We start from the raw sequence: 12171 nt of genomic DNA, 5'->3' as shown, positions 1-12171 counted from the left end.
TGCTGTAACGTGTGAGCTCTTCTTTTCCTTTGTAACCTTCTTTTCCTGGTGCGGGTCATGACCTTCTTTCCTCTTCGGGCCTCTATCGTATCATACTAGGATCCTTCTAAGGAATTGCTGGGAATCTTAAGAGTTCGGCGGCGTTGGGATCCGATTGGAGCGTAATAGTCTAATCGAACATTATTATCCAACTGTTTCTCCTATCCATTCTTCCCTTGAGGGCAAGCGGGTGGAGGGTCATAGCTCACATAATAGTCGAACTTTTCGCTTGACTCTCCTAATGTGTCAATTGTAGGATCTCCTTCTTCGTACCGCAGTGCGAATGACTTATAAACCTTCTATCGAACAAGAGATTTTGTAGGTATTACCTCCTTGTCTTGCGGCGACCGCCTAATCTTCCGACTAGTTCGGCCGGTCCACTAATAATCTTCTTTGTGTCAATCAGTACTTTGCAGCTTACACTTACAACGAGTTCAAAGATTCGACAACTTGTGTCATTTGCCTAATTATCTCAAAGATACCATTCCTAGTCATTACCGGGAAAGGATCGGTATCTATATCCATAGGAGATTTGCCTTTATTATTGCCGAACTTGATCTTTTCTTGTAGAATTGCCTCTTGGATATTTTTCTTGAGAACCAAGCAATCTGAGGTGTTACGGCTCCACGAGTAATGCCATTTACAATATTTTTTTCCGGATCATCTCTTCCTTGATCGGTATTTTCCGACCTTCAGTCAACCTGATTTGTCCATCAATCAACAGCATGTCAAAAATTTCTTCCGTCCGATTTGCATCAAATGAGTAGTATATTGCCTCCTTGGCATTAGCCATGACGGTCAATTTCTCTTTCATCTTCGCCAGCTTCAGCGTTTGACAAATGTATGGCTTGTCTATGATTAGTTAGGCAACAGCTACTTCAACAGAGTCCGTCGACTCTTCGTTGAAATCGGTTGATTCGATAAGACATATATCTCCCATGCGAGTACGCCTTTTATCTTTTTTCTTGAGCAGACTTTCATGCTTAATGGCCATGGTAGATGATTCGAATAAATCCGCACATGGATGTCCTACCATCCCGTCTCGTATCTCGAACTTTAATCCATTGAAGGCCAACTCCGCAAATATCTTTTCGGGTAAGGGTACCAAACATTTGTTCCTAGCTCGTTTGAACCTTGTAATGAAATGGTCAATAGTTTCATTTATCATCCGCTTCATAGTTGACAAATCAGCAATTGATAAATTCGGTATTGCTCGTTAGAACTGTGCGCGAAACAATCGCCCCATTTGTTCCCATGTTAGCACTAAATTTGGTGGTAATGCAGTGTACCATGTAAAAGCTTCCTTGATAAAGACAATGAAAATAGTCTCAATTTCCAATGGTGCTCATGGGCATCATCTCTACATAGTGCTGAAAAGCGATTAATATGCTCGTATGTGGATTGATCATCATCACCAATAAACAATGTGAACTCTGGTATCTTAAATTCTCTTGAATACGGGATAATATTCATCCAATCGGGATATGATTTTCGAAAAACATTGACCCGATATCCCACCATTGGAACATTGTACCCAGCCACTTGATCAATCGCTAGCTGATTTTGGTACTGTGGTTGGTATGTCATCTAATACCCAGGTTGTCGTATTTGACACAATGGTTGCACAAAGGGCTGAAAAGAATGCAACATAGGCTGAGGACCCGGTGGTTACAACGCTTGATTTACCCGCTGATATCCTGGTGGCATGACTTGTTGCTGGACATGATGTCTCAATTGAACAAACCGCTTTGGGCATCCGACCTAAGGAAACCGGTCCCGCCCCGTGGCTTGCCATGGCTTTCTAAGGGAATCTGGCACTGCCCCTTGATTTTCGACGATCATGGGTATCGGTTGCTCATTGACGTAAATGGGATTTAATTGAGCGATGGCCCCTCATGATGGGCAACAGGTATATCTTGTCGAACAGGATAGCCAAGAAATGTACCTAGATCTACATTTGTTGGAAGTCCGGGTTCATTGGCTGGTAATGGTTCTCCTCGTTGTAAGATCCTGGTAGGTGCCAACGGTTACATATTCTGGCCAATGGAACCTGTATCCGGTGACAAAGATACCGGCAATACACCATTCACTGTTGGTATGGAGGCATTCTCAACCTGAAACCGAGGTGGATTGGCTGTGATTCCATGTTGTCCTAAAGCGCACTCATGATATATATTGATGATTAATGGTTTGGCTACCTCGGTCTTTCGTTGGACCATGTGATCGAGAAACTCGTTCTAAACTTCCTCAATTGTTTGTCCGATCGAAGATAGTATGATGGACGTTATTTCCGGATTTCTCCTAGGCTCTTTGACATGTTGTCGAGGAACCTCGGTATTTTCACCATGGACTTGGCTTAGCAAAGCATGAGCCGTGGAAGACTCCGCACATTGTATTTCCTCCATGGGCTTGTCTCCAACACCGTCTATGTTGTTACGACCTCTCATGCGTGGCATATCACTCTTTCAAACTAGCACCTTGGGTCCCACTTGGGTGTGCCAAAAAGATTGCTGCGTGTCGAAATCCCTCGACAAGGCCCAAGCGGATGAATCTTGGCCCAAAAAGGGTTGAAGCCCAAGAGGATTGCTGACGCAAGAATCTTTTATCGAACTTAATCCGTTCGTTTTCTAATTAAGAGTTCTGGGACAATTTTGGACAGAGAGCGTCAAATGTAAAGAATAATTATATTGACACCGGATGCGTAATACAAACTCTTGTCGATTCGACAGCCCACACATTCGACAGGGAGACGAACTTCGACGTACTAGGACTTAGGATACGACTCCGGAATTTAATCAACGAGGCCGAACCAGATTGTAGGACACAATGTCGGAATCTAATCGACGACATTGGACGGGGGAATGTAGGACACAATACCGAAATTTAATCAACGGTATTGGACGCGATGAGTGAAGGGTATAACACCGAAATTGAATTAACGGTACCGAACCTAATGTGCAGACGCCGGAATTTAATCAACAACACTTAACTCTAGATATAAAACTCACCAAAATTGAATCGACGATGGGAATCTGAAAGCTATAGCTAAGCTAAAGACTAAGAGTTTAATTGTAAAGATAAGTGTTTGTGTTTATCTGTGTGTGTGTCTGTTGTGTTGTGGCCGTGGGGTATTTATAGACTAGTTACGGTAACCATCGAGCGATTAGTTCCTTTGGCTCCACGTTTTATCCTTTTCCGATAAGTCGTGTGGATAGCCTTTTGATGGTTTCTCGATTCTCACGCCCTTTCTTTTCACTTCGTGGGGATTACCGCCAATCTTTCATTAACCGCCCCGATCGTGGCTCCTTTCGCGTACTTCTCCTTTCATTCCTTAAGGAAGATGCCGCCAAAACTTTCTTTGACACGTGGCATCTTCAAGGTTCTCCCGAGTCTATCTTCGATACTTCGCTGCGCTGGCGATCAAAACTCCCGCTCGTGCCCGTCATGTGGCTCTTGGAGTAACTTTGAGTGTTAACAAATATATATACGTTCTCATTCATAAAAAAACCCTTCTCATCTTTTGAAGTTCATTCTTTTCCCTACTGTGCATAATGAAGTTGAGTTTCCCTCTCTCATGCGAAGGAGCGGTCACGATGGTGGTGCGTCTCGACAAGCGCTATCGTCGAGTGATGCCAAATTCTCGCTATTTTGGATTGTTGCCGCTAGCCGCCCCCCCCTTTGTTTGTAATTTCCTTGCATTTTTTTATTTAATGATTTCGCACGAAAAAAAGCCCCGAAGATTTTTGAAAAAATTTCAAAAAAAGAGACCAAAATGTCCTCATTTTCTCAAATAAAAGCCTCAAGTAGATTTTTTTTTCAAATAAAGATCTAAAATGCCCTCATTGTCTCAAAGAAGGGTCTAAAGTGATAGATTAATGGTATTTTTTGTAAAAATATAAATTTAATCGAATTTTTTTGTTAAATTAAGTTAAAATAAAAAATAAAAATAGAAAGTAAAAAAAAAACGAAGAACACACGCAGGAGGTCACCTCCTACCTATGTTCCTTTTTTTGTTAACTTTTTTCTTTTTTTAAAAAAAAAATTCTTGAAAAATAAAAATAAAATAGTAAATGATGAAAATATCTCTAACTAAAGTGACAAGTCCTTTTTTGAGACTAATATAGTCATTTCAAGCCCTTATTTGAAATAATGTGCATCTCATATCATTATTTGGTATAATCAGGATATTTCATGTATTTATTTAAAATAAAATCCATTTCAAACATTTATTTAAGAAGATAAGGGCACTTGAATCCCTTTTTTAGAATTTTTCCGAGATTTTCTTTTTCGAAATGCCCCTGAGAATTTACTTGAGAGAAATGTGCACGTGCAGTGTTCCGACAGCCAAATGGCGGTCGCATGGTGTTTCAGAGCTTAAAACCCTACCAAAAGCCAGCGAAGCTCTCCAAACTGCCATCTTCACCTCCAATGGCTAGGGCCCGCTCGCTCCGACGTCTAATCGGAACCCTAGCCGATCCACCATCATGTCTTCCGAAAATTCAGATGCAGCATGGACAACATCGATTTCTTCATTCGTCCTCTTCTCGCGTATCGCCGAAGAAGCACGTACCGCCTCCTGGTTGCGTCTCTCGAGCGCCCTCTCGAACTTACATTTCAGAGATGCGCAAGTCCGCCTTCGAAGGTACCATCCTCAGGCTCCTCCGGAACGAGATTCAGTACGAGCTCGAACGCTCGCCTCCTGCCAAGGTAGTGCATTCTTGCCTTTTTTTTTTTTTTGGGTTTTCGATTTCGTTCTTTGCTGGTGTAGACGTTTGATTTGGTCCATTTCCGTGGTAATGGAGAAATTGATCTTGGTTGTGATGCGCGATGCTCATCTTGTCTTTAATGTGAGGAGGCTGGCTTTGATGTTTTTGGTATTTCTGTGTACGCGCGCGCACGCAAGAGAAAGATGGTGTAGTTGTTTCTGGATTCAGCGGCTGAATTGACCGAGAAAGTGGGTCTCCATTGCAGAGTGCATAGAATTCGGGCGGAGTTGATGTAGCTTGCGCTATTGATTAGTACAGTTGATGGGAAACTCACAGCAGGATTGACACAGGATATACTTTTTTTACACTACCAGGCTGATGTACTTTCCTTGGAAAGAAGTAAACGACTTGGTTAGAGTAATATATTATCTCATGAATGTTCAGTGGACTGGATATAGTTAGTTTGAAGTTAATTTTTCTTTTTTCAAGTGTAAGGTTTTGAAAGATCCTTGCAAGAATATGGAGATTGGGCTTTCTTGAAATGCAATAATGAAACAATCTGTCTGTTGAATTGGTTGTCTCGTTTCTTTTTACTGGTGAGAGGATTGGATTTATATAAATGATATCTTCCGGGGTGGTCCTTTACTAAAAGTTTCAAATGTATTACTTAGGAGTTATCACACAATGCGAAAGAAAAAGTCACCGACCATGTGGACTGCAATCAACTTTGTTTAGCCTTTTGTATAATAGTTTATCTTGTGGTTGCCCTTATGGTTTTCTCTCATCATGGGAGAACCAAGGTTTGAATCTAGATTCTTTGGAATCTTATCTGTTTCCTGATCTAAAGCAGAACAACATGTTCATCCCACATTAAAATTGCCATCTTTGTCCTTATGAATGGAACTTTTGCGATTTGACCTCCTATTTGGGATGATTTGTACGTTGAACCGACTTGCATCAATAGTTAAATAATTTGATTTTGGATCTTGGGTTCTTAGGTCGATTGGAACGCTAAGTAGTTGGCCAGACTTGGTGTCTCATGTTTGGTCTCAAAACAAGGGAGCCTCTTCCTTGTCATATTCGTTCTTGCTTATGTGTTTGCTAGATGACTCATGAACCAATGTGTATTAAGGCTTGCTTGTAGTTGCAATTTCGCTGTGACTAATGTTTTCAATAAATAACAGGAGAATTTTTAGGATGCACCAGAGTTTGCATTTTATGCTCGGTTTCAATGGCAATGTAGTTTTTGCTTTGGTGTTCAATCCTGCAGTCTTTGGTAAACTATAATTGAATTGGCTGACCATTTGACCAACCATTTCAATTTTATCAAAGAATTAAATGGTGGCGACTTGTACTAAATTTTGCCTAAATTTATATTACATCTCTTACATTTTTATTATTTTGAGATAACTCCTGACAAGTGACAACAATTTTAAGAATAATCGTGAGATATGCAAGAGATTACTCTGCAATTTGGTCTATAGTCAAGGGGATTTCTTGATAGTTGGCCCTTTTTGAAGTCACTTCTAGAACTGTTCACACTTAAGTAACTCTGGACTTAGTCTGATAAAATTGACAGATGTTCATTGTTTTAAAAGATAGTGGGGAAGGATGACTCTGTTTCTGATTCTGGTCTAAATAAGAGTTCCTTTTCCACAGCCAGTGGGGAGATTTGGGCCCTTCACAGTTGACGACCGGCCAGGAGAGCAATGGATTAGATTGAAAAGAAAATTTGGGGAGAATGAATATATTAACATCGAAGCCACCATGTTTGATGGAGCTATTCCTGCCTCAAAAAATGCTGCTGGCATTGGAGAAGATGTAGAACTCCATATTTCTTTCGTTGTCAAAATCACAAAGGATAAAGACAGTAATGTCTTGGAGATCATGTGCTCTGCTTGGCCCGATAGTATCGAGATAAAGAAACTTCTTGTCCATGGTTGTCAAAGAATGCCATCTAGCTTGTATACTGGTCCTGGATTCAAGTATGTCGATTTCTTTCTTCTTATTTTATTTACTTCTGACTTGCAAATTCTATGTGGAAAGAGAAGGAATTTTGCCTATGCTCTCATTTGTTGGCTTGAATAAGAATATGCTTGTGTCGTCTTTGAGAAGTTTGATGTTTTTTTTATCTACGAGGTTAATGATTATTTCAATTTGCAGGGAATTGGATGATGAGTTGCAGGATGCACTTTATGATTTCCTGGAAGAGAGAGGAGTAGATGATGAACTTGCAGTTTTCTTGCATCAGTACATGGCAAATAAAGATAAAACCGAGTTTATCAAGTGGATGGATACAGTGAAACATTTTGTGGAGATGAAAACATGATCAAATATTATTTGACGGACACAGTTCATCTTATTGTATTCAATCCTGATCTTTATTGGCGGGCATCAGTCTTTATGGCTTTTGGGTAATGCAATGGTTGGTTGACTACATTGATACATGAAGCAGCAAAGTTGGCTTAACTTGACAGTTGAATTGCTGTGTGGTCAAAGTTTTCCTTGGACTTTCCAGCCATGCATGCTGGAAGAAGTTGATAAAGGTTCGGTACGTTTCGAGAAGTATCAGGTTCAACTGCAAGCTTTTGAGATCTAGTCTCGAGGAAATAATTTCCATTGCAATCTACTTGTTTTGACATAGAGAGCTCCTCGTCTTTGATTTGGTTGAGGGTGAGCGATTGTCATCATCTTGACAGTAATGCTTGGGTGAGAATACTCTCATTTTGCCTTGTATAGGGATTCTTCTCCCTGTTTTAGTTTCCCTTAGCATGGTAGGAGGGCTGGAGCAACTTCCCAAAGAACATATGCCTGATAAAAGAGCGAGAGCAGACGTGGCATCTTTCACGAGAGTGATGTGGACGATGTTGCTTTTCTTTCTTCTCGCATCTTTTCTTTCTAGGCCTTGGCCTTCCTTTTCTTTATCAGAGGGAAGATTTGAGCAAGTCCAAGTTGATGCTGAAAAAGCTAAACAAACCTTTAGCTGGAACTTAATTCCTAAACACACCCTTTGTTTGGGTATGCTTTTACTTTTCAATTTTTACTTAATTCTTATTGCCAATGCACTTGGATTATATCGTGGCTCTTGAAATTTTCACAATATACAAATATAGGCACGTGAATTTATATATAATTTCGATGTATTTTTTATATTTAGATGATAATTCGAGTTTGGGGGGCAATCGAAAATTTGTTTTTAGCATTTGGCACCATCAGCCGCTTCCACAGCCATAAATAACCGAGCGCCACAATCAAGATTCGCCTTGCTGAGGCCACCGCACGGTCGTCGATCGTTGCATTGCTTCTTCTATGCTACACTTCATCAATAGGCATCTTTCCAATTTTCATGCCAAAAGAAAGCCCAAAGTGTTGTAAAAGTAAACGGTGATCTTTGGAATCAACTCAGAAATACAAAGTGAACTTGAAAATATAATGAGAGAAGAATGTAAGAGAGAAGCGGAAACAAATGTTAACTCACTTTTCATTGCATCAATAAGTTTACAAAAGCCTCTATTTATAGGCTAGAGGGTACATTACATTGAGAGAGGAAAAACCGTTCGTGGAATGTGAAAAGTGAAACATCAATCTATATCAATGTACATCAATGTATTTGTAACGTACATTGGAAGAGGAAATGGTAAAAGGTGAAGCATCCACATGTTATTAATTTATTTATAACATTCCCCCTTGGATGTTCACCCTTTTATTATACACTGTTTAAACTGTCTCATTAAAAACCTTGCCAAGAAAAACCCAAGGGGACAAAAAAACTCGACGAAGGGAAAAAGAGTACAGTGTGTATAATACTCCCTCTCATTGTAATAGTCATTGCGCGTGGGTTGCCTCATTAAAAATCTTTAGCAAGTAAAAAAGCCGCATGGGAAAAATAACTTACAAAGGGAAAAAGAGTACAGCCATAAACTTTCTAAGTTCCATCCTTCGGGGATGGTTAATTCGCTCCCCCTGATAGGAGTAGTCGACCAAGCCGACACATTTCTATTCCATAGACGAGTTTTTCAAATGTGGAAGTAGGTACGAATTTAGTAAACAAATCTACAAGATTGTCACTAGAGCGAATTTGATGGATATCTATTTCACCCTTTTTTTGGAGTTCATGCGGGTAAAATAACTTAGGTGAAATATGTTTAGTTCTATCGCTTTTGACAAATCCATCACGCATTTGTGCAATGCAAGCCGCATTATCCTCAAAAAGTATAGTGGGGCATCATGAATTGAGGATAAACCACATGAATCTTGAATGTGATGTATTAAAGTTGTTAACCAAACACATTCTTTGGCGCTTTCAAATAATGCAATAATCTCATAATGATTTGAGGAAGTAGCAACTACACTTTGTTTTATTGACTTCCATGAAACCGTCGTACCTCCACAGAGAAACACACAACTAGTCCGTGACTTGGCATTATGAGGATCAGATATATATCCAGTATTTGAATATCCCACGAATGTTAAATCTTTGTTTCTTTGGTAAAGTAAACCAAGATCAACAGTTTCTTGAAGGTAACGTAGGATATGTTTAACACCATTCCAATGTCTTCGGGTTGGATTGACACTTTGTCTAACTAGAACATTTACTGTGAATGCAATATCGTGTCCGGTGCAAATTGCAAGATATAACGGTGCTTCTATGACACTAAGGTAAGGAACTTCGTGTCTTAACCTAGCATCGTTTTCCTCTTTAGGCCTAAACGGGTCTTTGTCCACGGTGTGCTGAGAGGATGAGATTTATCCATGTAAAATGTCTCCAATATCCTTATTGTATAATTAGACTAGTGCAATAAAACTCATTTTGGGAGGTGCTCGATCTGCAGGTCAAGACAATACTTGGTTTGACCCAAATCTTTCATTTCAAATTCCTTCTTTAAGCGGGACGAGCTTCTTCGAGCTCTTTTGGAGTTCCAATTATATTCGGGTCATCTACATATACGGATATGATGGCAAAACCATTTGGTGACCTTTTTATGAACACACAAGGATATATTACATTATTTACATATCCATGTTTCAGGAAATAATCACTTAACCGATTGTACTACATACGACCGGATTGTTTAAGACCATATAATGATATTTGCAATTTAATACAGTACATGTTGCGATTTTCATTCTTTCCCATCCGGGGAATCGAAAATCCTTTAGGGACTTTCATATATATATATCGGTGTCAAGTGACCCATATAAATATGCAATCACAACATTCATTAAGTACATATCTAGATTCATACTTACTGCCATGCTGATCAAATAACGGAACGTAATATTATCAATTACGGGAGAATAAGTAACATCAAAGTCTATACCTCATTCTTTTCATTATATTTTCTTACAAACACTCATTTATATCCAACAGGGATAACATCTTTGGGTGTTCGGACAACAAGTCCAAAAACACAACGTTTATTAAGCGAGTCTAATTCTGCCTTAATTGCCTCCTTCCATGTATTCCAATCTGAACGCTTCTGGCATTCAAGAATGGATTTTGATTCTAGATCCAGATTATTTTTTGAGATAGTCGGCGCTACTGATGAGGCAAATGAGTCGTCGCCGACAGTTGTAATTCTATCATATCTCACTCCCGTATTCATATAGTTTATTGCAACCTTTATATTAACATCAACCAAATCCTCGTCGTTTCCCAAGTCAACAGGATTTGGCCGTTCCGTATTCTCGAAATTGTTATTTGGGGCAGCTGTACTAATTTCATCGGGATTGCTTTCCTCTATAGGAGACGCATTGGGTGACTGAATGTTTTTTTTCTTTTCCCCGGATTTATGTCTTTCGCCCCTGTGGGTCGTCCACGCTTCCGGCGTTAACTAGGCTCATTAGACATTTTTGGTCCCAAGAGGATCTCCACTCTAGGTGGTGCGTTTTCTATAGGAATATGGGATTTAGTCTCCCATTTGTGATTAGTAAATGCATTTGGCGCTTTACTTACTAAATGTTGCAAGTCAATAATCTTCTGAACTTCGAGTTCGGTCATGCTTGTACATGGATCAAGGTAATTCAATTGATCTTCCTTCTAGAAAATTTCACAGCATTCTTTAAGCTTCAGGCTTTCTCCTCCTAATGCCGAAAAATGTGCATCATCAAATATACAATCAGCGAACCAGGTCGTAAATAAGTCGCTCGTCCGAGGCCGTGAGTATTTTATAATAGATGGAGACTCATATCCCACATAAATGCTAAGTCGACATTGAAGCCCCATTTTGGAACACTGTAGAGGTGGTATAAGAACATACACGGCACAACCAAATATTCGCAGATGGGAAACATCGGGTTCACATCTACTTACAAGTTGAATTGGGGAGTATTCATGATATGCAGTGGGTCGAATTTTAATCAATGATGCAGCGTGCAATATCGCATGTCCCCATAAACTAAAAGGTAATTTAGCCCTCAATAGCAACGGTCTAGCAATCATTCTCGGGCGTTTAATTAAAGATTCTGCTATGCCATTTTATGTATGAGTATGTGACATAGGATGCTCCACGTCTATTCCAATGGCCATACAATAGTCATCAAAAGCCTTAGACGTAAATTCACCAGCATTAGCTAACCGGATCTTCCGGATCGGGTAATTAGAGAATTGTGCACGTAATTTAATTAGCTGAGTGAGTAATTTTGCGAAGGCCATATTACGTGTTGACAACAGGCCAACGTATGTCCATCGCATTGAAGCATCAATCGGGACTATGAAGTACTTGAAAGGTCCACATGCAGGGTGGATAGGCCCATAGATATCTCATTGAATTCTATGCAAAAATATAGGAGATTCCACCCTTACTTTAGTATGAGACGGCCATATAATTAATTTACCTTCAGCGCACGAATCACGTACAAAATCGGTAGGTGAAGGGAGCCCACGATTTGTTAATGCATGTCCAACTGAATGTGTTAATATTCGGCGCATCATATTCGACCCTGGGTGACCCAAATGGTCATGCCATAATTGAAAACCTTGTGGGTTTGTGAACTTCGGGTTCATCGCAAAATGTTTATTACTCACATTTATGTAAATATAATATAACCCGGAGGAGAATGATGGTAACTTTTCCATAATTTGTTTTCTATATCCACTCATCCGAGTTAGATACAAGTATTGTTTACCACATTCGGTCTCGGTTTCAATGTGAAACCCATTAGAACGAATATCTTTAAAACTAAGTAGGTTCCTTTTAGACCGTGGGCAAAATAAAGCATCATTAATAAAAATTTCTGTGCCCATTGGTAATATTACACGAGCTCCTCCGGAGCCTGTAATTATATTACTATCGCCCGAAATAGTGGTAATATTCCCTTCGCATTTTTTTAATGCCTCAAAGAACTTCCCCTACTAGAGGATAGTATGTGTAGTACCACTATCTACCGGACAAAGAATACCATTGTTCTCCTCGAGATAATTGCT

The 12171-nt window shown here is 39.7% G+C and overlaps 1 protein-coding gene across 1 annotated transcript; it reads left to right on the top strand.

The window, feature by feature from the left end:
* Positions 1 to 4403: 4403 nt before the first annotated feature.
* LOC115735097 (uncharacterized protein At2g39795, mitochondrial-like) lies at positions 4404 to 7806 on the top strand. The gene is made up of 3 exons (XM_030666177.2): positions 4404 to 4746; positions 6405 to 6730; positions 6909 to 7806. The coding sequence occupies exons 1-3, from the start codon at positions 4468 to 4470 to the stop codon at positions 7072 to 7074; spliced, it is 771 nt and encodes a 256-aa protein (XP_030522037.1). The 5' UTR covers positions 4404 to 4467; the 3' UTR covers positions 7075 to 7806.
* The last annotated feature ends 4365 nt before the right edge of the window (positions 7807 to 12171 follow it).

This window comes from Rhodamnia argentea, chromosome 10 (assembly GCF_020921035.1).
Source record: "Rhodamnia argentea isolate NSW1041297 chromosome 10, ASM2092103v1, whole genome shotgun sequence".
Classification (NCBI taxonomy): domain Eukaryota; kingdom Viridiplantae; phylum Streptophyta; class Magnoliopsida; order Myrtales; family Myrtaceae; genus Rhodamnia; species Rhodamnia argentea.
This window is presented reverse-complemented; position numbering and strand designations above follow the sequence as displayed.